The following is a 25,522-nucleotide window of genomic DNA, read 5'->3' as shown; positions in this document are numbered from 1 at the left end:
CCAGTACTCAGATGCCCCCCCCACGGTCATGTGATCCAAATTTGGGTGCTTGGCAACTGGCATGCATTTACAATAGTTGCCCCAAGATCACATGATCACCATTTAGGATTATCCCAGGGGCTTCTGACAAGCAAAGCCAGATTCCCTTAATGACCATGTGATTCACTTAACCACAGCAAACAAGATTATAAATATGAATGTGACTCACTTAGCAACTGCATCATTTAGAGAGGGAAGTTCTTGTCTTGATTAGAATGGTAAATAAAGGATCAAGTGTACCCATTTTTAAAATATGACACAATTAAGGCAGAGTTTTTTTTTATCTCTTTCTCATATGTTCTGCTGTCCCTGGGCTGAACAATCATTTCACCTCTCACTCCTAGTCCTTAAGACCAAAACTAATTTTTTCAACAATTAAATTGGAATGTCAGTCTTTCTGTTTGAAGACTATTTGACTTCAGAGGATAGAATTTAGGGTGAAAGGCATTGCCCACTCCTCAAAAGCCACCCCCCAACATACTTGGAGCAGTTTCTCACACATAACCCAGATCTCATATTTATTATCTTGCAGCCAGATTTCATATTTATTAAGTCTGCTCAATTGAATGTGGCCTGGCAGATTAAAAACAAAGAAAAAATAACTTAGGTATGTCTAGTCTAGTCTGAAAAGAAGGACTAGAGGAGAAATGATAGCAGTGTTCCAATACCTGAGGGAGATGCCACAAAAAGGAGGAGTCAACTTATTTTCCAAAGGACCAGAACGCAAGACAAAAAAACAATGGATGGAAACTAGGCAAGGAGAGAAGCAACCTAGAACTAAAGAGAACTTTCCTAACTATGAGAACAATTAACTAGTGGAATGGTTTGGCTTCAGAAGTTGTGAGTGCTCCATCACCAGAGGTTTTTAAAGAAGAGATTGGACAACCATTTGCCTGAAATAGTATAGGGTCTCTGGTTGAGCAGAGCGTTGAACTAGAAGACCTCCAAGGCCCCTTCCAATTCTGTTATTCTGTAATCCAAGACCAGAGAAGGATGTTCTTTTCCTTTCACCTCTGGATTTTTCCTTGCATTCATTGTAGGATTCTGCCATCTAGTGGTTCATTGATAGGACACTTAGTAACAAGATTAAACCAAATTTTGGAAGTAAACCAAAATCAACACTCAGAAAAGCAGAGGAACTGAAAAAACATTGTGCTTCTAATATTATCTTGGTGAGAATGAACCTGTATTGTTGTTCTTTGCTTTGAAAAGAGGTACATGAAGTAGTACATGCATATACTTCTGTGTAAAACAGTTTGATCCATCCTAAAAACCTAGAGCAACTGTGGATGTAGCAGTGTCCTTTCTGTTCTCACGAAAAGCGTCTTTTCATCCAAAATGGGTAGTGATGGATCCAGTGAAAAGGAAAAAATAAACCAGTATGTGTATAGGTTTTTAAAAGCTTTAATTTAAAAAGAACATTAAGACACTTAAAAATATTAATGATGAATGAAATTGGTAGTAGCACATTTTTAAACAGCAGGATATTTACATTAGACCTTACAGTGTATTATGAGTATGGAGAATCGTAGATTTATACCCCTTCCCACCATCTTCTGCACCCACACTACAAAGTAACTTTCTCCAATAATCTCTTTGTGGGTTTTTTTCTCTCTCTTCAAAGCCAAGAAGAAAAATCAAATATTTCACACAGCATTTCATCAGTTCAGATGTCAGTACAATTCCGGTAAGCTTCCAGACCCCGAAGAGCTAAATTTGTATTTGAAAAGGCTATATGGTTCACAAAACCATTATAGTACTGACATGACCCTCCAAGATGATCTGTTTCAACTGCTTGCACATGGCATTTCTGTCAGGGCTTTTGATAGCAGCTGAATATCTGCTTGTGGAGAACAGAGGCATCTCTGTATTTTTCATGTATCCAATTATAATTTTCAACTGAACTTTTCCTTCTTTTTTGCCAGCATCAACACTTCAAGAGAGGACTGAGTGTTAAAACCGTGAATAGGCATTAATATCAGATAACAAATTGGGGATTATGTAACCAAAAGCAATTCTATTTTTAAAAAATCCAGTAGCATATAGAAAATTGGGCCTCCAACAAAGGGTTCCTATTATAAGTTTCCCCTTGCCATATTAATTTATCTGTGTCTGAACATGAAAGATGCAAACATTGGTAATTAACTTATTTATTCATTATTTGTTTATTACAAGCACTTTTATCCCATCAACCTAACTTATGACAATTTAGACTAAATATCAAAACCAACAAAAAAAAAACCAACAAAAACAGTAAATTTAGAATAGAAAGAACCACCCAATCTGTTGAACACTAAGAGACCTAACACCTAAATATCTGTTCCAAAAATAGTCTTGACTATCTTATAAAAGTGCTAACAGGGAGCAAGGATATTACTCAGTACTAAAGTCCATTTCTGAGTCCTCCATCATCCCCTAACCCAGCAGTCCCCAACCTTTCCAGCTCCATGGACTGGCAGTGGCCCAGTTCCCAACAGGTCACAGACCAGTACTGGGCCGTGGTGAGGGTGGGGACCCCTTCCCTAACCAACCAACCTGATTTTCCTCTCCCCATCATTACTGACTAGAACCATCCACTTAAGGAAGGAACAGAATAACTGGAAACGATGCTTTCAACTCCCATCACCAGTAAGTAAGGTGGCCAATGGGGTGATACCAGGGGGATGGGACACAAGAAGGGAAAGTTAATTAGGGAATCTTTGCACACAAACTCTTAGTTCTGGCTTTGCATAACTATAATCACTTGGCTTTAGTAAATGTAACCTTTTTGCTACAAATGGAGTTGAGGATGTTTCTTCAAGCTAGGACAGGTCTGACATGAGTTTCAATAGCTAAACATGGGCTTTGAGTGATATATAATTGCTGCTAGACAAATAAATCCTCTTTTTTAAAAAAAAAATACCTGATGCTCTTCTTCCCCCTTAATGGTACCTTCAAGATAAAACAGAGATGGAAAACCTGAAAGCCTCCAGATGTTTCATGCAGTCTTCTGTGTCCATGGCCAATGATGACAAACGGTGAGTGTGGTACTACTGCACTGCATAAGCAACATCTGAAAGGCTAGAAGTGGTCCACATATGTACAGAGGCCTTTCCTAAGAAGATATGGCTATGGTGATCTTTATAGAACAAACATTCAAATTGTAATTCAAAACAATTAAAAAGTCTTAAAACCACCTTTTAGCTTAAAATAGTTTTAACTGGCAATGCTGGTGAGATTTCCTTCGCAATGTAATTATCTGGGTAGAATCTTGTTAATCCCAACGTGAGGGGGAAGGAAAATAGTAAGTCTCTGTTATATTTTCCAGTTTCATCATTTCATCTTCATGAAAGTTCAATCTGGAGAGTCTCCCCGTATTTCTTGATCAATTTGTCGTGATTGTGATCAACAGACCATTGTGCTGGGAGATGCTTGGGCTGCATAACATCCAAGAAGTGCTGGCGCCAACGTTTCTCCAGCCCCATGAGAGCATATAAGCCCCCTTGAGCAAAAGACTGAACCACTTTCAAGCCATGTGGTACATAGTTCTCGTTAAAAATCCTAAGGAAAAAAGATGAACAAAGGAGGTGTTTGGGAAAACGCAGGCTTGAAGGATGCCAAACATTTACATTTATTTTATTATTTATAGTTATAACACTTCAAAATGGGCTTCATAGTTTGGATAACATTAGAGACATTGATTCTATTTACTAAACAGTGAGGAAGTAGAGTGAAAGAAAGAAGCATCATTAATAAAAACACTTGAGCATTTTCAAAAGGCCATCATCTCACTAGGAAAGCCATGACAAATCAATCTGATGTTAGCTGAAGATGGACAGCAACCGCATCCTCTATTCTGGAACTCTCAGATGTCGCAGCAACCAGGAATCTTGGAAGTGCAACACATACATGCAATTAAACATTTCTTTTTACACAGGCAGAGGTCAGTTAGTACCTGCTGCCTTAAAACCTTTTGAGGCCAAAACATTGGCATAAATTCTATATAGGGCACAAAAAGGAATCCTTGCAAAGAAAGACTTGCTAGAAACCATACAAACCAAATTCCCCACGAGCCATCTTAGCTGCACCCAACGGAACTCCAAATGCCCAGTTAAGAATTGAGACAGGCATGCCTCAAATTCAGGTAAGAGCCTGGAAGATGATGATCATTCATTGGCTTAAAATGCATTTCCTTCCAGAGGGACTGTCCCCACTAGTGTTGACTGACAACTTCCCCTCCCCCTGGAAACAGGCAATAGATCACAAGCTGGGCTCTTTTGGGCTCTCACCATTATTCTTAATGTCTCTAGGCTTTGACCAAGCAAAACAAGTAGTAATCAATATGAAGCACATGAAGTTCCAAGAAGAACTAAATAGGTTGCCTCTCCACAGTAGGGACAGAATCAAACAGGGTGTGTGGGAATCGGCAAGATATCTAAATGACCTGATCTTCCCAAAACAAAGAATAGCTTTCTTCAGAGCCAGATTTAACATTCTTCCTTCAGCACTCCTCCAGGGCAGGTATAAGAGAACACCTATAACAGAACGGGTTTGTATATGTGGTAAAGGAGAAGTGGAAGATATCTCACATGTTCTATTACACTGTGAGCTATACAGAGCTTGTAGTTCTGCACATATTCTCCCCTTATTAGAGAGATTGCCAGGGAGGGCAGACAATTTTTATCTAGGCTTTCTCCTCTAGGACACAAACCCGGCTACCACGTATGCAGTGGCAAAGTTCTGTGCTGCTGCAATGTCCATAAGAAAAAAAATTGGTTACAGAATTATAATTGTTATCTTGTACCAATTATTTGGACATATCTCTAACAATTTCTGGACCATTGTATTTACTCCCATACTTAATGGCTTTGCACCCAGGTAAACCAGGGAGTGACCCGAACAATTTGAGAACATGTATGCTATTTTCCACTTTTAATGTCAATACTTTTTAATTATATCTTAATATTGTAAAAAGTAATATGTATTGATGGTCTTTGACCGTAATAAAGATTTATGCTTATGCTATACATATTTGATGCCATTTATGGAAAGCATGATGACTTTTTAAATCTTCTTCATGGTCTGAACCTATTCATTACTTCAGATTAAGTTTCTCACTTTCCCTTGGGAATTCCACTCATTACTAAAGGTCAAACCCTAGAACAAATTTCCCCAAGCAGTAGCACTCTCCAAAATTGGATAATTCAGTCCAGCAAGCAGAAACCTGGAAAACACTGCAAACAAGCAGCAACAATCATGTATCTTATTCTAAATCTTAATCTAATCAACCCTTAATCTAAGACACTGTACCTGGTTTCCAGTCCAGCTGCTTCCTGCACCATCTCTGGGGAAACCGTGTCAGATGCAAAGAAATCCCTGATCAGCTGCAACAGCTCTTCCTTCCTGGCAGCAGGTAGGCTGTCTGCATTCACAAGCGCTCTAGCTGCCGAACGGACTAATCTGCGGGTGGGATCTTCGAGCAAGCGAACGCCCTCCTCGCAACCAATAGGAGCACCAAATTCTTCAGCCAGTTGTTGCTTGAGATGATTATCATAGTAATTAGAGAGCGCATGACACGCGGTGCAGAGAAGGAGCACATCATGGGAATTGTGGTCTTTCATCTGAATGGGAAAGTGTTTCCGGTACTCGTGAGGTACAATGTTCTTTCTGTTGAGGAAACGGCAGCAGTTGAGAACAGATCACCAATAGGTGCCAGTGAGCCTGCAGCCACTCTTCTACCATGAAGTCAACCAAATCTTCTCTTCAGGTGCCAACAAATCCAATAGGGCTCACTTCACAGTTCTCAAAGGATTTCACTGTTTTGTTAATTAAGACTCTACTCCAGTGTTTCTCAACCTGTCCATTTGATTGACGTATCATAAAAAGGCCAAGGTTAAGAAACACTGTTCTACTCATCTTCTTGTGTTTGATAACCATGCATATTTTATTGTCAGCTTTTAGTGTTTCTGGCTCCCTTAGTTATTTTAGCTAGAACAAGATGGGAGATATATTGCTTTTCTTTTAGTGTAATGGCAGAAGCGTGTTATTCTGGTGTTGCCAAATGACCTTACAATAGTCTATTTTGTTTCTGTGTTTCTCGTTAGCAAAGTGATTTGCATTAATTACTAAATAAAGCTTTGGAGGGCACAGATGTAAACATGATTACTTGTGAGCTATTACAAAGCAAATCATGGTTTAAAAAAGGTGGGTTAAACTACCAAGCTTCCTTGATGGATTCTTTCACTTCCGATTTAAATTTTAATAGTCCCCTTTTGCTCCTTTACAGAAACAAATTTTCATTCCTGTTTTGTGCTGAGGTATCCAGTTCATAACTCCTCACAGCCACAAATGTATGAATTGACACCTGAGCTTCATAATTGCAATCTAGACTGATGTAGCTGAAGATAGGAGGTTAGAGGTCCAGAACATAGTAAATGTTCTGGAGTAATGTGAAACAGTGTAGGGTGCTATGCAACACTTACAGCATACAAATAATCTATTATAGGGTAGATGGCACAAAATTAGTGCAGGGAAGAATATGTTTAAAAAATTAATATGAGTCAGGAGAATCTTGATGACTACTCTATAGCTATGGAACATGCTTGTTTGAAGAGTACCGTTATCAGCTTGGCTTCTAATACCGTTTCCTGGAAAGCCCTAATCTAAAAATAAACCGTAGCATGTTTTACACATGCGCCTAATATAAGCCCTATTTAAGACCCTGCGCAGCTACCCACCCATTCCGTCTGGTTGCTCGTAGTGCCGCAACCACGAGGTGCAGCAGTGGCATGGATCTGCCCCACACCGCACCGGTTTACCTCAGGGCCCATGCAGCCAGGCCATCCACACCCTGACACTTGCTTCATGGCAACAGCAACATGGCCAGTGGCCCACTTCCGCTTACTCTCGGCTGCAATGGAGCAGGAGGCTGAGTGGTGTGGTGGTGCCACGGCTGCAAGGCGAGTGTGTTGGGCCATGACAGGGTAGGGCAGGGTGCATGAGGCAGCTCTATTCCCCCCCACCCGCACCTCGCCTCATGGCCACGGCACTGGCGTGTCACTCAGCTTCCTGCTCCATTGCAGCTGTGAGCAAGCAGAAGTGGGTCAGCGCCCATGCGGGGTTTTGCTAGACGAGGCTGCCAGAGTCACTGCCGCAAGACGAGGCAAGGGTTGAGGCGTGGGTGGCCTAGCTGTGGGGGCCCTGAAGTAAGCAGGTGTGGGGTACATGGGGCAGCTCCATCCCCTGCCTTGCGTAAGCAGCACTGGCGCATCACGTGGCCTCCTGCCCTGCCATGAACAAGCAGAAGAAGTGGGCCTCCCATACATAGAAAAAAAAAACACCCACCCAAAAATAAGCCCTAGTGCTTATTTTGGAGCTCAAAAGATTTTTTTTTCAGGGAAACACGGGTAAAAGCCGTTAAAACAAATTTTCTCACAGTGTTCATTATCTTCATGTATTGTTTTCTTTAGTGTTCATTATTCTTAGACCAAGCCAAACCCCAAAATGCTATGGAATTTCTGTAAGCTTGGAATTCACTAAATCAGCCATACAAGAGACATATAAACCATACTAATAAATTAATAACCCACATTTACACACCATTTGAAAAAAACAAAACTCCTAGGAAGGAAACCAAAAGACTGCAACACATCCCCTCCAGCAGCCCATATTTAGATAAGTACCAGATTAAATAATTAGGTAGAAAACAATACTCTGATGAAGAAACCATCAAAGAGAAAACTATACCCCCACCAAAACTGGCAAGTACATTGTATATAAATAGGCAGTAAAACCCCATTCATTTACACTGATGATTTTACTTAGTTGGGTAATGAAATTTCTGCAAATAAACAATCAGGCTCATGGTGCACCAAGAACTCAATTGTTCATCTATCAGTTTAATTTATACTTCTTTCCACTAAAAAAAACCTAGTGTTCCAGAAGTTAATGATAAAAGCAAACCATTACAAATAATTATGCCACTACTTGCATCCCAAAATACGTGAAGAAAACACAGCAGTTTGTAAACATGAATGGAACTTGTAAACTTTGTTGATATGCAATCTACTCATCATCCTATGACACTTCAATACTTATGAAGTTCAGATGTACAAAAGTTGATATTGTATTATCTTGGTTATTTATGGCACATTAAAATTGATGTTGCAGCCACTGAAATACTCAGATCTTTATCTATATATGTTTACAAGGACATCCCTACACCTTCATTGGATTTAATGCTATTCTTATTTCTTAAACACAGCATAATGGGGTAGGAAGCTTAAGCCCTTTCAGTAGTTAGATCAGCCAGACAGAGCTGCTTTCTGAACAACTCACCGAATGTAAGATTCTTTTTTGCCACACACAACACACAGATTTTCTTTGACTGTCAAGTAATAATCCACAGTTGATTCAGGGCGTCCAGAGGGCTCAAACTTTAATCTCACAGTAAATGGCTCCATGTTTACTAATTCTGAAATAACAATCACAAAAAAAACAGAGAATATTAATGCCTGTCCTCTGATGCTCTCAAGGACTGTGACACTCCAGATGTCACTGATCTGCAATGTCAAAGTCCCCCCCCCCACCATTAGCCTGAAGGCTAGTGTACTAAAGAACTCTAGTTCAGCAACATGGGGGGGGGCTCCCCACTCCTGCTCCAAATAATGGATAAACAAAAATGAATACGTATAATTGAATTTCAACATAAGAGCCTTTGAGGCATAAAATGATGTATAAAATTTGCTAATTTTCCATGGTAGCCTCCAAATTTGTAGCCCTATCTCTTTTGTTTAACCTTAAGTCTATGGATGATTCAGCTGCCCATGTTTCTCCTCTCTTTTTTTTCAAACAGAACTGAGATAAGAAATCCCATTTTAGGCAATGAAAAGAAAAAGGTAGAAGAGCATAGGAGTCCCATGGTTAGAAGGCAGGTATTAACAGTAGAAAGAGCCTCTGTCTCAGTGAAACAAATGGAATGAACATCCTGATTCCATCAAACATTTAGGGGTGTCTTATAGATTGACTATGGGCATTTTGGGGCTCCCAAGCCCTCCGTGCATCGTGTTTTCACACTCCCAGGCCCCCAGAAGCACTGCAGGCCAAAAATGGGGGGGAGGGCAAAAACATAAGGTGCAGAGGCCAAAAACTATTTTTTTCTTGATTTCCTCCTTTAAATTTAGGTGTGTCTTATAGCCAGGTGCATCTTATAGTCCACAAAATATGCTAATTCTAAGCTGCAAATGTTGTAGCTAGACCATCTAGGCTAATCTCGTTTCCTCAGTCTCTAATTTTTCTATTATCTTGCTTCATAAACAGTCCTGAAGTGCCTGAAGCATATTTTTGACATCATTTAGTTAGTATTAATAAAGGCATTATCCAATTATGGATTTTGGATTACGAACATGGCTTTTTTAGGACATCTTTATCACAAAAGCAAGCACACTTCTTTTCAAACTTGTATTCAGGCCTTTTGACTCTAAAAGAACAGATTCACAAACCTCCAATGCCTTTGTCCAGATACCACTGGGCTTTCTTGCGATCACATGTACATAAAGGCTGCCCATCTGGAGCATGCAAGAAGCAATTATCATACAAGGGAGATCTCCTGGGTAAACAAAAGAATGCTGTAATCACTATCAGATAAGAATCTGGGATTTTTAGGTCATAATAAATGCTTCCTTTTATTGAGTACAGGTAGTTCTCCACTTACAAACACAACTGATCCCAAAATTTCCATTGCTAAGCAAAACATTTATTAAGTGAATTTTGTCCCATTTGACAACCTTTCTTGCCACACTTGTTAAGTGAATCACTGCAGTTGTTAAAATTATTAACATGAATGTTAACTGACACTGGCTCCCCCATTGACTTTGCTTGGCAAAAGGTGATCACATCACCTTGAGACACTGCAAGGATCATAAATAGTCAGTTGCCAGGCATCTGAATTCTGATCATGTGACCATGGAATGCTGCAATGGTCATGTGAACAATGGTCGTAAGTCATTTTTTTCAGTGCCACTGTAACTTTGAACGATCGCTAAACAAACTGCTGTAAGTCGAGGACTACCTGTGCATCTGTTAAAAACATTAAATAACTACCTCCTCACTGTTTTTCCATTGCATTTACCACTGATTTTAACTCAACATGCTCCCGAGTAAAGGCTTAAAACTATGCACATTTTATAGGGAGTAAAATCCACAGAATTTTTAAATAAATGCATATAATTCAATGAAAACCAGTGCTGTGCAATGGTTAAGGTTAAGGACTACGAGCTGGGATACCCAGCTCGTAGTCCTTAAGCATGAAAGCCAGCTGGGTGATTTTAGCCACCCAGCTGGCTTTACACGGGAAAAGACCCGAATCACCATGGATGAGTCTGCTTAGTGCTTAACTGTTTAAAAAAGGCTCTAAAAAAGTGCCCTCTACAGGAGGCGACAGGAGAACGCGGTGCCTCATCTAGTCTGACTTTATGATCACTTGAGCAGAGTTAAGCAAGGGTTAAAAGCCGAAAATTTCCTGACGTAGATGAGGCACGTCGTTCTCCTGCCTCCTGTAGAGGGCATTTTTAGAGGCTTTTTAGAGGCTCTGGCAGCAACTAGCTCAGCCTGACCTCAGCTCATGCCTTTTTCCTTTTACATTTTTTTTTCTTTTCATGATGGCAGGCAAGAGCAGAGTTGAAATCCTCTCTGAAACAGCTGGAAAAGGTACATGTGTGGGTTGAAGGGAGGGGGAGGAATTCAAAAAGTTTGATTGCATGCAGAGCCATGTTGCCTTTTCAAACACATCACACACACACACACACACACACACACACACAGCTGGATAAAAGTATATAAGCCCAGCTTCACTGATTACAAGTTTGAAAAGGCAACGTGCCCCCACCTGCAATCAAAGGCTCGGATCGGAAGGCAGCAGGGGAAGGGGGGGTATGGCAGAGGAGATGCTTTCAAGCCATTGGAAATTATATCCAATCCAACTTCTGTGTTTGTGTTTGTTTGAGAGTGAGTGAGTGAGAGAGGGATCCAACTTCTCTGTGTGCCTGTGTCTGTTTGAGAGAGGGGGGAGGGAGGGAGAGAGGGAGGAAGGAGGGGGAGGGAGAAGAAAAAGAATGAAGGAAAACTTTTTTGCAAAGGAGAAAAACAAATGTTGTCGCTTTAAATCGGAACTGAGCATGCCTGGCTGTGGAATTCTGGGAGTTGAAGTCCACAAGTCTAAAAAAAAATTGAAATCCCTGTGTCAGTGCCTTACCAGTCATAAACCTCACAGCACGTCACTGATATATATATATATATAGTGTCACAACCCCTGGTATGCCCAAATATGGGAGGAAGCATACTGCTTCCCTTTTCTGTCTTTTGCCTTTGTTACATTTGTGTTGCATTTGTGCTGATAAATAAATAAAGGGAGACTAGTATAGATCTATTTCAAGCTATTTAGCTCTCATCAGGTAGCCATACCCTTACTGAGAATCGAATTCCATCAGCACAAATGCAACGTGTGTGTGTATGTGTGTGTTTGTGTGTGTGTGTGTACATATATATATATGTATACATATACATACACATATACATACATACATACATACATACATATGTATGCCAAGACACTTCCCAATTTTACGCGGGAGAAAACCCGAATAACCAAAGACCTACATATACATACATACATACATACATACATACATACATACATACATATTCCCACAGAACCAATGCAGTGGATTAGATGAACATTTCACACTTGATAAGAGTCTGAACAATGAGAGCAAAGGTCTGCCTAATTGTCTAGAGTAAACAAGCTAACTGCCATTATAGTTCACTATCACATCCACATTCAAGGAGCTCTAATCATGATCCTCTGATGTCCCACAGAGCAGAAAACCAACTCTAAATTCATTGAGTATTTGGCCAAGAAGAGGAAAATAGTCTCTAAACCACTATGTGCATAATCTCCGAGTTGCAGGCATGGATTTTCAATAGAGAATCTTCACAAAATATTTAATCTATGTAATAAAATGTTTAAAGACTGGGGGGGGGGAGATTTAATCCATTCTAATTAACTTTTATTAAGGTCAAAGACTAACATAAGGAGGATAAGGTACAAGAAATTAAAAGGCATAAAATACCACAAGATTAAATTACATATAAAAAGTTAAAAAGCATAAAAAAGATTGGCCAGCAATAAAAACTATGCTAAAAAGTGGGGGGGGGGTTGGAGCTTTGGGGGGGGGGGTTGGGGTTGTGTCTTCTTGGACATTTTGATAAAAAGTTGCACAAGGAACATTTACCTGGCAGAATATCCTACACCCAGAGGCTTCCTTTTGTGCTTCCGAGGATCCTTCCCCTGTTGGTTGATTGGGGAGGATGGAAGTTTCTTATGCTGTGGGCTTTGGTCCACATTTCCTGGATTTTCATCATCACCAAAGCTATTATTTTTTCCCTTGAAGGGTACATCCACCAAACCCTGACATTTCCTCAGAACCTTTTCCCAAGCAGGAAGAACATGTCCATCACCTGATGCACAAGGGGGGCAGGGAAGGTTCACTAGGTGGAGGAACAAAGCCACTGACACCTGTGCATCTCGAGCAGCATAATTAATCTGAGGAAGAAAACCAAGAGGTATGCCTTAACATATTCATCAGCACCTTAAATACCCAAGGAGAATTGCTCCAAACAACAAATGGAATGAACAACAGACAAATACAAATATAATAGCAGAGTTGGAAGGGACCTTGGAGGTCTTCTAGTCCAACCCCCTGCCTAGGCTGGAAACCTTATACTGTTCCAGACAAATGGCTATCCAACATCTGCTTAAAAACTTCCAGTGTTGGGGCATTCACAATTTCTGGAAGCAAGCTGTTCCACTGATTAATTGTTCTAACTGTCAAGAAAATTTCTCCTCAATTCTAAGTTGCTTCTCTCCTTGATTAGTTTCCACCCATTGCTTCTTGTTCTACCTTCAGGTTCCTTGGAAAATAGTTTGACTCCCTCTTCTTTGTGGCAACACCTGAGATATTTGAACACTGCTATCATGTCTCCCCTAGTCCTTCTTTTTATTAAACTAAACATACCCAGTTCCTGCAACTGTTCCTCATATGTTTGTCTCCATTCCCCTAATCATCTTTGTTGCTCTTCTCTGCACTCTTTCTAGAGTCTCCACATCTTTTCTACATCGTGGTGACCAAAACTGAATGCAGTATTCCAAGTGTGGCCTTACCAAGGCATTATAAAGTGGTATTAACACTTCACTTGATCTTGATTCTATCTCTCTGTTTATGCAGCCTAGAACTGTGTTGGCTTTTTTGGCAGCTGCTGCACACTTTATTTTACAGTTAGTAAAATAAAAAAGTTCTTTCTTGTGCTGCTAACCATAGACCAAAATTACCTTACTATCCACCTTTTTAGGCGAAGCTCTCCTAACATTTATTTATTTGTCATATTTCTAGATCGCCCATCTCCTTCAAGAGAGATTCTGAGTAATGTTACTTTTATCTCATTCCCAGACTACAGGAGGTATGGTGTATATCTGAATTTAGCTGCTGCAGTTTAGAAGTAGTATTTTCCTCTTTTCCTGGCACAGAACTCACCATAGAAATATATAGATTGCCAGATTTTCCAGATAGAACCATATGCACATGCCTGTCTACAGATTAGTGAGATTCTGGCAGATGATCTAACCATCTATCAAAATCTGTCTTTTTCCTGTTTCCTGTCTGGTCTACTTGAGAAGCTGACAGTCTTCTTCCTAAGGGAGAGAGATTGGTGGTTGTTTTTCTCAATAGCAACTGATGTTGCCCCACACTAATCATGTGAGGAAAGACTGAGTTTCTTGGCTTGTTACTGTGGCAGAACAGAGTTGAGCCACAAGAGCATCAAAAAATCCACCAGAAGACTTTTTTGTGCTCCCTCATAGAAGGCACATCATGAGGGAAAGCCTCTTTATTCTATTTAGAAGCATCCCCCCAAAATGTTCAACGAGACTATAATATATGCATGACAATCCACATTTGCTCTTCAAGATCTCTTCAGAGGAATGTGGCAGCAACAGGGATACAGCAGTAGTTGTTTTCCCCCACCACTACCAAAACCAAGCTAGAATGGGAGCCCAATTTTAGCCCATGTTTTTTTTTTGTGGGGAGGAATTAAGGACAAGAATGGAAGTGGGAGAGCACGTTTAAAACCTGAAATAAAGCAAAAGCAACTGATTAAGCATCACCTCTTTTAGTAAAGTCGCCATGTCATCACATTAATTCTTCGTCCACCCAACCCTAAAACAGAAAAGAGCTATAATAATTTTACCTAAGGATTTCAAGTCATTTCCTATGTTCAAAGGTTCCCCGTGTTTTAACATCTGTCCTCCTACCACTCCTTCCATTGGGAGAATAGAGGGATCTGACTGCCAAAATGAAGGACCAGTTAACAATCATGAGTTACCTTAATTGAAAGCTGCTAGTACAAAGCTTACAAAGAAAACAAACCTGTTCTTGAGTTAATTGTTCTGTTTCCCAATTGCTGCAGCACAAGTGCAGAGATTTGTCAAGCGAATATTGGAGAAGCTTTTCGGCAAGAGATTTCAGGCTGAGCCCATTTGTGGAGAAGGTCTTACTTCAGGGTTGTACATAGAGGAGGAAAAAAATGTCCATTATCCCATCAAACAAATCTTAGGAATCAAATCATCACTGTGTGTGTGTGGTTGTGTGTGTGTGTGTGTGTGTGTGTGTCCGTCCGTCCGTCCGTCCGTCCGTCCGTCTGTCTGTCTGTCTGTCTGTCAATTTGGGGTTTTGATGTTTAAGTTAGCAACAGCAAGTTAACTTTTTCTTGAGTCCATTTCATAATTGCAACCATTTAGCTAACAATGGGAGAAAACTTTATGTTTATATAGCATACTTAACAGGGGGATCAAGTGGGTTTTTAAGATGGGCAATTAGGGGACCAGGAAAGCAGGGAGGCAGCAAAGAAAGGTAGCTAGAATGAGTGAAAGCTGTAAATTCATGTGAATTTCTAGTTTTCAGCAAAGTTGCTTTTCTTTCCCTTTTCTGACCAATGTGGAAAGGGCTGGTAACATAATGAAGACTTGCTAATATCCTTTTGGAAAAAAGGACCCTTGTGACACCAAACACTCCTGGAGAAAATCAACAGGGACACTGTATTCCACAAAATGAAGATTTTTGACATAGGAGTATAATGTGTGCCTTAAAGCTAGGAATAGATAGATGTGATTAGATGAATAACTGGTTGGGTAAAACATATTGTATAAACAGGGCCTACATGTACTGTATCTCAAAATTTAAAATAAATAAGGTACAGTTAACAATGAAACATTGCCAACACTCCATGCATTTAATATTCTAGAGAATGAAAAGCCCTAAAATTATGTTAAATTATAACCTTCTCAGATAACAAAATGTTAGGAACATAAGAAAACACAATTATGGTGAAACCTCAATTCAACAGATTTTTGGGTGTAATGGACAAAATTTCCATCTGAACACTCTACCATAATAAAAGACATATCCATTGTGTCTGTAGATGAGGGACTTTTAAAATGCCAAACCAAAAAATTCTATTGTATTTCCCTCATTTACTGTTATTTACATAATTTGTATGATAATACCGCTATGTAGATTAAGTCATTCTCACAAAATTATATTGTTTGAGCAAATGTCAAATGACACAAATGATATAATTTGTTACATTTGCATAATAATGACCCCGATGATATAGTTTGCATAAAAATGACTCCAATGATATACTATTGTCATTCAGGAACAGCCAACATTTCCAATACAAATGGTCTGTTAAATCAAGGTTACCCAGCACCTGTCCTCTCAAAGATACATACCTATGTCTTAGGGCCAGATAGCGGAGGTCCACAGTCCCTTTGACAGTTACACTATAGTCATGAAATAACTTACTGGCATCTTCCCAACATCCTACCCCAACTTTTAGGATTTTGCCATCTGACAGAACTTCAAGCAAAGTCTTTGGAAGAACTTGTCCCCCACTGGTCAGCTGGGGCAAACGAAGAAGGAGGCAAAGTCCATTACAAGCAGCTAATTGTAAGAGAGAAACAGGCTTGGCCTTTTTCCCTTCCACTGAGACCTAGAAGTAATTCAGAAGAAAAGAGTGATGGCAAGAAAAGCAAGTGGGCAACTTAGACTATGTCAAATCCACAGATAACTCTATGTATTTTTAGTAATACCAAGTATACAGGTTGATCCTGACGCCTAAATCTCTTAAATATTCACTATGTAATCCAGAAACCCTTCCACTGGTTGTAGAATGTACATAATGAGTTGTTCATCTTGTAGAATCTCAGAAGGACTCTCATCTCCAGATTGTGATACCATACATAAGGCAAGAATATCAGATCTATGTATTTCAGAACAAAATCTAGCAGTTCCCAATTGTGTTGAAAATCCTGGCTGATGGTGGTAATTTTATTGTGGAAGGAAGATTGTAAATCCAGATATTATTTAATTCGGTTATGGAATTTTTCAGTTGGTAAATTATATCAGATTTATCTAATAGATGGTGAGTTTTTCCACCAAAATAGCAAGTAAGAGAAAAATGATCTTACATCAGAAATAGAAAATAGATTAGAAAAGCAGCAAGTAGGTGGAGCAGAGGTCGGTTTCAGGTGGTCCAGTCCGGTACACGCGTACCGGTGCCAGAAATCTGGCGTGTGTTTGTGTACTGGAGCCTCAGGAAGCCCCGTACCAAAATGGTCCCTCCCCTGGCCTCGCTCCCCCCCCCCGCAGACCTTCCCTCCCCCTCCAGAGAGCCCATGCCGGGAAAGAGGAGGTGAGCTGGTTAGAACACAGGCAAGTGGGCAGTTTAGTGGCCTCCTTTACTCGTTCGGGCAGGCGGCGAAAGAAAGGAGGTGCACGATAGCCGAGGGTGAAGGCGCTCCCCTTCGCCCTTGGTGGTGGGGGTGCTTTATCGCGAGCCTCCTTTCTTTCTCCCCCTGCCCGAACGAGTGAAGGAGGCAGGCGGAGAAAGAAAGGAGACTCACATTCAAGCCTGCTATCATGCACCTCCTTTCTTTCTCCGCCTGCCCGGATGAGTGAAGGAGGCAAGCGAAGAAAGAAAGGAGGCGCGTGAGAAAGCACTCCCGCCACCAAAGGCAAAGGAGAGCTCGTTCGCCTTTAGCTATTGCATGCCTCCTTTCTTTCTCCACCTGCCCGAACAAGTGAAGGAGGCACTCACTGGCCACTAAACCACCCACTCACCCGCATTCAAACCAGCCCACTTCCTCTCTCCCTGCATGGGGAATCTGGAGGGGGAGGGAAAGTCCCTCCCAAGACCTCGCTTGTTCTGGTGGCACCCGGCAATAGCAGCTGAATGAGGGAAGGAAGAATTCTGGGAGTTGAAGTCCACAAGTCTTAAAGCTGTCAAGTTTGAACACCCCTGGGTTTTTTTTGTAAAGGGTTAGGGGTGCAAGGATCTTGTAACTTGACAGATTTAAGACTTGCACACTTCAAATGTCAGAGTTCCTCAGCCAACATGACTGGAGGAGGAATTATGGGAGTTGAAGTCCACAAGTCTTAAAGTTGTCAAATTTGAACATCCCTCTGGGTTTTTTCTAAAATCTTAATGGTGCAAGGGTCTTGTAACTTGACAGCTTTAAGACCTGCGTGCTTCAAATGCCAGAGTTTCTGAGCAAACATTTTGGTTGCTAAGCAAAAGCATTGTTAACTAAGTTTCACTACATTTTACAAGTTGGCCACCCGTCACATGACCGCCAAGCCACTCCCACAAAACAGGCCACACCTACAGAATAGGTTGTAAAAAATTTTGGAACCCACCACTGGGCGGAAGGACAGTGTGCATGCATGTGATTTTAGCCTATGGCCAGTAACTGGGAAAGAAATGATCTCTTGATGCCTTTAACCTTTTGTGTAGCCTATTCAGAGCTCCTTTCTTTTCATGTGTCTCTTTCCATCTCCAATTATTTTTTCCTTTTGCCTCATTTCCATCCAGCTGGTACCCCCTTTTCCATTTCTTACCCATTGCAATTACCTGTTTAACATACTCTATCTCCGTCTTTCAGAAAGGGAGGGAGGGAGGGAGGGAGGGAGGGAAGGAAGGAAGGAAGGAAGGAAGGCTTGTGAGAATAGCCTATGTGTCAGAGAAATAATTAATATATTATACAGGAGCTCTGAACAGATGTAAGTAGCATATATAAACCTCTGGAATTCTATGGGAAGAATATACAGAAACTACTAGTATATTAAAAATAAATCATTAGGCGAAGACTAAAAGCAATATGCAAAAGCTGCTCAAATAGGTTATGGTATCTAACCAGCCCTCAGTCTTAGTTTATAATGCCTGTGCAAAGAAATTTGTTAATAACCTCTCTCTTTAGCTTGTGAAAGAGATTTTTCAATAGAATCTAAGACTTACCCACTCACAGTCAATTCCAAGGACTGGGCAACATTCCAACTCTTTTGTTAATATGGGTTCCACTTCATGCCACTTCTCTGCCTCAGAAATGATTATTACTTTTGCCTCAAGGATCTCCTCCAGCCAACAAATTGTGGGAGAAGGTAAAAATGAATGAAAAATGTCTTCTGAGATATTTTTCTTTTCCCATTCCTTAATATTTCCTCCTTGACTCGGTGTAAAGCAAGTTTTATGTTTTCGACGTTGGATGACCCTCCAGACAGCTAGACTTCCTGCTGCAATGCCAAATAGGGTAGCCACAGTAACAGTGACTGCTGTTGGTCTGGGCATGTTTTCATCTTCCTTTCTACTCCATATTTGCAAAAATGGTAATACGCAGTGATCTAACAACATGGAATAACACTGATTAAAATATAAAGCACAATTGTGAGAAAAATTAGTAAGCCTGATGAACCCACTCACCTGAAATAAGTTCTAAATTTTTGTTTATGTTATTGAAACTAAACAAGCAACATTAACAAATTATCAGGTGTGGGTTCAAACATTGGGACATTTCTGAATACATACATGAAAGATGAATTTATAAATTGATCTCCATCAGATAGGCTACAAATGCCACATAGAATTTGAAGAAATGCGTGTTCAGATGAAATCAAAGAGGTAATTTAATTGTGTCTTAGAAATGTTGGTGAAGAAAGTGAACAGAGTGAAGCCACTTAGGCTCTAATTATCAATGCTACTCAGGATCCAATGTGAAATATGAATGTTACCAAATTGACTGGAAATAGTAGTAAAAGTGTTCAAGGTGTAAAATTGCCAAGGTAGTCTAACAGAATCCCCATTTAACTTCACAGGAAGTTCTTTTTTCTTTCCAAAAATGGTTTAGAAGGAATCTGAAACAGAAGTCACTCCAGAATGAAACTGTATGCTGTAAATTGCCCCTTAATTAAGCTTCAGTCAGAGTTACTATGCAATGTCAAAAAGCTCACAGAGGAAAAATTTCCTTCAGAAAACAAATATCTTGCCAAAATGAGAGAGAGAGAGAGAGAGAGAGAGAGGGGAAAAAAGGGGGGGGGAATTCAAACATTCAGAAGAAAAATACAGCCACTTAAGGAAAGGACTGTCAGATCCAGAACTTGCAATTTCCTGCCATCTTCCAGTCAGCCTTACCAGATAGACGAGACACAAAACACAGCCAGGTGAGCTAATTCTACTTTATTGTAAGGCTACATTAAAAGAATCTTACAAGTCTGCAAGTACAAGCCTTCCACTGTCTCCTTTATAGCTCAAGAGACTTGAAAAGGTCACTTCTGAGCCTCTAGTCCCATTAACCAGGGCAAACTACACCTTCTCTTATTTGATCATTCCCTCTTCTCCCTGACTCCCAAGGTTTTTCTCCCAAGTACACTTCCTCATTGACTTTGTTGGAAGCCAGCATGAAGTCGCAAGTCATGGTCACATGAAGTCCTCAATTAATGACCTGCAATCCTCACTTAATGACAGGAACAGGAACTTGCTGGGATTGCCATCACTAAATGATGTGGTCCCATGGCACTGCATTTTACCACTGCATTATCTAGTACAAAATTCTGGCCCCAATTGCCATTCTGTCCCAAAATCTATCTGCAATAACCGTTTCAACAACAGAAAGGTTGGGGATTGGACACAAATTGTCCAAACCTATTGCATCTATAATGGCTCCTTTAAGTGGGGACAGACTACTTCTTCTTTCAGAGGTGGCCAAAAAAACCCTGTCCCTCAAGAAAACATTTATCCCCACAGGGATACAATCACATATAATCTCCTTGGGAGGCCTTGACCAGCGGTGGGTTCTACCGATTCGGCCCGGTTCGGCCAAAGCGGTAGTGGTTTGGTGGCCTGGGTCACTGGAACCAGCAGCGACCCAGGCCTGCCACACCCCCGAACCGGTTCTTCCAGCAGCACTATAAGCGCCATCTTGTTTTTTGCTTCTGTGCATGTGCAGAACAATTTTTATTGCACTGCGCATGCGCGCACAGTGTGCATCAAGCACACACAGTGCGGCATGAGCAAACCAGCAGTAGTGATTGCCGGAACCCACCCCTGGCCTTGACCAATCAGAAGGACAGACCTATGGACTAGTATACATACACTGGTAGTCCACAGACATAACACAACTAGAATTGTTGCTTATTATGGACAAAAAAAACCCTACCATATATACAAGGTTCTACTTCCTTCAGAACACAGCAGTCTAAGCCAATATACACAGATTTAAATTGGAGATTTTTTTCTTTCCACCTTTCTAAATCGAAGGATATTTGCTTGGTCTTTTTAAATGTTTGAAAGCATTTTCTACGCTTTCTCTCATCAGCGTTAGTCCTTATAATAGTGAAGAAAGATAAGAAGATTATAAAGAAAATGAAGATCAGGGGTGTCAAACGTGATTTCATTGAGGGCCGCATCAGGGTTGTGTTTGACCTTGCGTGGCCGAATGGGCATGGCCAGCTCGACATCACTCGTGTTGGGATGACTGTAGTAGCCCGAGCACTCTGCCAGACAAAATGAGCTCCATTTTCAGCTGTGATGGCCTCCTGCAACCCTCTGCCAGAGAAAACAGATCAGGAGGGCTGTATACTGCTCTCCCCCGAGCTCCTTTTTCGCTGGCAAAGGCACTGCAGGCTAGTCCTTCGCTGTTTCCAGGGTGGCTCTGTGGGCCAAATCTAAGCATCTCGTGGGCCGGATCAAGCTTCAAGGCCTTGAGTTTGATACCCCTGATGAAGATGATTGCTATTGTGGGGAAAATAGCACTGTTTGTGTTTGCCACCTTGAATTATTTATAAAAATAGTAAAGGCAATATAAATAAATATATTGTCATAAAGAAATCGTCCCAATGAGTTCTTTGCATTTCAGAAATTGTTGGATAGATAAGCAGTGTGTGATTAACATTTTCAGGCAGAGAATATGAGCAAGTGATTTAAAAAATAACTAGTGTTCATCAAGAATATATAAATGTGAAATCTTAAACAATGTTTTGTAACTTTTCTTTAAGATTCACTCCAGCCCCAGGGAAGGAGAAAGAGGCCAATGTAGTTCCCATTCTTAAAATAAAATCCTGCTGGGATTCAGAAAATTATATGCAATTAATTTCAGTTCTGTACAAATTATACAAAGTATGATTAATATAACATTTTCCAGTGCTTAGATATCAGCCCTTTGAGGTAGGCCAGGTCAGGAAATAGACTCCAAAAGAATGACAGGAATTTTAGTGATATAAGCTGTAGTAATAACCTTGAAAGCCTGACTATATTTTCCCTTCCTTTTCTCTTTCACACCAGCAAGTTAAGGCAAAGCCAGTCTGGATTTCTTTCTAATATTTTTTCCCATTTCCTGGACTAAACATATGTTTTTCTAATGGTTTCTGCAGTTTTTCCAAGCTCATCTTTGTCCTCTGCACCAAGATCAGTTTTTTTGAAGAGTCAATATGGAAAGTTTCCAAGTATAACACTAAATTTCATAATCTCCAAAAGTGTCAATACACATAAATGGTAAAATGAATCCATTTAATATCAACAAGTAACTGTATTTTATAAATCCATGGGAGAAAAACTAATACCCATTATAAAATCCTAACTGGTAATACTTTTATTATAAAATATCAGAAAGTGTGCAAACTCTCAAGTTCTTCAGAACTGTTTTGATTTTTGAAGAACAAGAAGTATGGAATAAAGAATAAATTCATAAAATTAGGCTATATCAAGCTATGTAGCCTGTCATCTCAACTCCAATATGACTGGACTTCCAGAATACTTTTGACAAAACTCATTAAAAATTCCTAAGCAAATTTAGAAGTTGTGAAATAAGAGAAAAAGATTCTCTTCTAGATTGTTTGCCAAATAAAATACAGAAAAGAAAGAACAAAAATAAAACAACAGTCCTCACATTGGAAGGAAACAAGTCATTATATTGTCAATCATGTTCATGCTTTTTATTTTATATTTTTCTATATTTTGAATTGGGAGCAGCAAGTGTACTGATGGAGGGATCTCTTCAAATTACTGAACATGCAATTCAATATAAGATGTGAAATATTACAGATTGGGGCAAAACTCTCAAAAAGAACAGTCTTGTAAAGGGATAGGATAGGCAGTAATATTTTATTGCTGGTCACATTTTCAGTTTCAGTGGATTTATTCCTCAATTGTACTAACATATAAACAGAATAACTTAAAATTTATAGTAGCACAACTACAGTAAAATATGCAGACTGTTCCCTAAAATATTGCTTTTCTTCATACCAGGAAAATGGCATATGATTTATTACAGAAGAAACGTTCATCAAGCTTTCTGCCACACCTAACTGCTTTCTCAAAACTCTATAAATAAAAAAATAAAGAAGAAAACTTGCATACTGCAAACAACCCCAGCTTCTGACATTATTTACAGCACTACCTTTCAATCCATGCTGGTAAGAATTCTGGGAATTACCAGCCCAACACAAATATAGACTGACATAGAACTTGATGCAATTGTGACACATAGCTAAAGGTGTCAGTAAATCTTGTTTTAAATTCATATCTTGGACTGAAATGTGCAACAAAATTTTGTATACAATGTGTGAGCTATGTCGATGCCTGAATGAGAGATTACCAACACTTTTACATGTACCTTGTTATGGTCTCACAGGAAAGGCAAGTGTAATAAATACACTTTGCAAACTTTTTTTCAGCTCCCATTTATGTGCAGGTTCAATGAGCAAAAAATGAATACAGTCTCCCCACCCCCATCACTGAATGCAGCAGATTATAACAATTAAGACATACTTTTTATATTTATAAATATTTTTTATTCTTATAAATTTACTCGACATGTGATCAATATGCTTCATCAGTAAGATTTCTTGATCTTCAACAATATTATTGAGACATGAGATGATCCATTTAAACGTCAAACTTTAAAAATGTAAAACAAAGCACAGCAATCTTTGCAATCACTTTTCAGACTTGGTATATAAGTTATTTGGAACTTTAAAATGTATATAAAAGGCAGAATATTACTTTTATGTGTTCAGTTCTCGCAACACTCTCCCTTACAAAGATAGTCAAATACATTTATTTACGTACAGATTGACAATATAATGGCGATTTTTCATTGGGAGTGACGACAATCCTCCCCCAACCACTGACTCCAAAATACTGAACGATTTCCATTATCCCCAGCTAGCATTGTTGAGGAGTGAGACACATTAGGAAACCAAAGCAAAGAGGACTGCTAGTAATAATAACATCTTTGGATGACAAAATGTTCCTATTTTCATCAACAGGGAAACACCGCGAGAGATTCTACAAAAAGCAGTTTCTCCATCTTGTAAACTTCACTACACTAAAGTTCATTATGAATCTGGAAGCTTTATATTATTAGCCCCTTTAGAAAAAGGCTTCAAGCAGAAATCAAAAAGATCTAATAATTGCTAAACAGTACTGCATTACAATCACAATCCCGGAAGACGGGAGACTACCTAAAGAAAAAGAAATCATACATCCAGCATATTTTGCCTACAGTCCTCAAACTAATAATAATTCCAGTCCTCCCCCGACGGTGCCTTTATCAATAAAAAGCGCTCACGTGTACGTTACCTGTTTCAGTAGCGAAAGGCAAAAAAAAAAAAAAATCCCTCTTCGTTGGCACAACAAGACTTCCGGGCTCCCCTTCACAGCGGAACGTACAAGTGTATTGTCATACAAGCGCTTCAGGGCGCTGCCATGTTGTACGGCAATTGTGGCTTAGTTCGATTTGTTTGGGCTTCTGTTTTCTGAAACGGTGGCCTCTAACGTTAATTAAAACAATCGCTCCTGCTACACTAAAGCTTAAAAAAATAATAGCCGGTACTGTGTGGCATCTACCTTTTGGTGTTCTTGCGAGGTACCCAAATGGTTTGACATAGGTCTTGAACTGTTAATTGAAGCAATTAATTACTCTGCACGTTAGCATCCTTTAATTTACCGGAAACGTGGGAATTTGCTGCGAAAGGGGAAGCTCTTTTTGGTGCTGCTTGATTCTATACTTATTTGCTCGGAAACAACACCGAGTTCAAAGGAAAAATTGCAGTGCTGTTTATGCCTGAAGCGGAGACTCGGCTGCCTCTGAGAACAAGTATTGCTTTAGCTTGACCAGAAAATTACGGAGCAAGTTATTATTATTTTTTCCATATTTTCTTGAACCCGGATCTGATTCCCACACTAATTATTAGACAGCATTATTGCTGAGGACTTCATTACATCTGGTGCCTTCTAAATATGTTTAACTACAATTCCCATCATTCCCAACCAGCATGGCATGGCATGCTATTCTTTAACTACAATTTCCATAATTCCCAACCAGCATGACAAGAGCATGTTCCTCTGTAGGTTATCAGATTGAATAACTTCTAAAACTTCTACTGAACACTTTGAAAACGTATTACTGTATTTGGTAAGAGTTAAGTCGTGTCCAATTAAGTTTATCTGCTGTTGTCCCAGAAAATCATTATAAAGACTATTCACATGTCCCTTCACTTGGTTTCACTTGTTCTGAAAAGTGAAGAGTGCAGTACAGGGAGTCCTCAACATACAACAGTTCATTTAGTGACCGTTCAAAGTTACAATGGCATTGAAAAAAGTGACTAATTACTTTTTTTACACATGACTATTGCAGCATCCCCATGACCATGTGATCAAATTCAGATCGTGGCAACTTCATATTTATGACAGTTGCAGAGTCCCAAGGTCATGCAATCTCCTTTGGAATCTTCTGATAAGCAAAAGTCAATGGGAAAGCCATTGGAAGAAGAAGAAAATTAACAACAAAAATGTCTATGGCAGTCATGAGAGAGGGGGGAAGGGGAGGGAGAGAGGGAGAGAATAAATCAACATGGAAGTTGATGTGATCATAGCAGAAAGCAAACACTGTTAAATGGGAAAAATATTATTTATGATATAACTATTGCAAACATATTCAGCAAATGGTAATGTATTTTAGCAATTTACCATACCACCTAGGTAACAGTTGGCATGAGTTCATTTTAGTAAAGTTCATTTTAACCAAATCTCATTACCACATAGGAAAAGAATAAATAAA

At 39.8% G+C, this 25,522-nt stretch overlaps 1 protein-coding gene across 1 annotated transcript; it reads right to left on the bottom strand.

Annotated features, from left to right (window-relative positions):
- Positions 1-1,918: 1,918 nt before the first annotated feature.
- EXD2 (exonuclease 3'-5' domain containing 2) lies at positions 1,919-24,123 on the bottom strand. Its single transcript, XM_032227831.1, has 9 exons — positions 24,043-24,123; positions 18,427-18,809; positions 15,863-16,122; positions 14,499-14,625; positions 12,309-12,619; positions 9,519-9,625; positions 8,356-8,491; positions 5,329-5,685; positions 1,919-3,579 (listed from the first exon to the last, which is right to left on the bottom strand). Exons 2-9 carry the CDS (start codon positions 18,754-18,756, stop codon positions 3,363-3,365), a joined length of 1,845 nt encoding a protein of 614 aa, XP_032083722.1. The 5' UTR covers positions 18,757-18,809; positions 24,043-24,123; the 3' UTR covers positions 1,919-3,362.
- Positions 24,124-25,522: the final 1,399 nt, after the last annotated feature.

Source organism: Thamnophis elegans, chromosome 1 (assembly GCF_009769535.1).
Source record: "Thamnophis elegans isolate rThaEle1 chromosome 1, rThaEle1.pri, whole genome shotgun sequence".
NCBI classification, from domain to species: domain Eukaryota; kingdom Metazoa; phylum Chordata; class Lepidosauria; order Squamata; family Colubridae; genus Thamnophis; species Thamnophis elegans.
The sequence above is the reverse complement of the archived record's forward strand: the minus strand, read 5'-3'. Positions and strand labels throughout refer to the sequence as shown.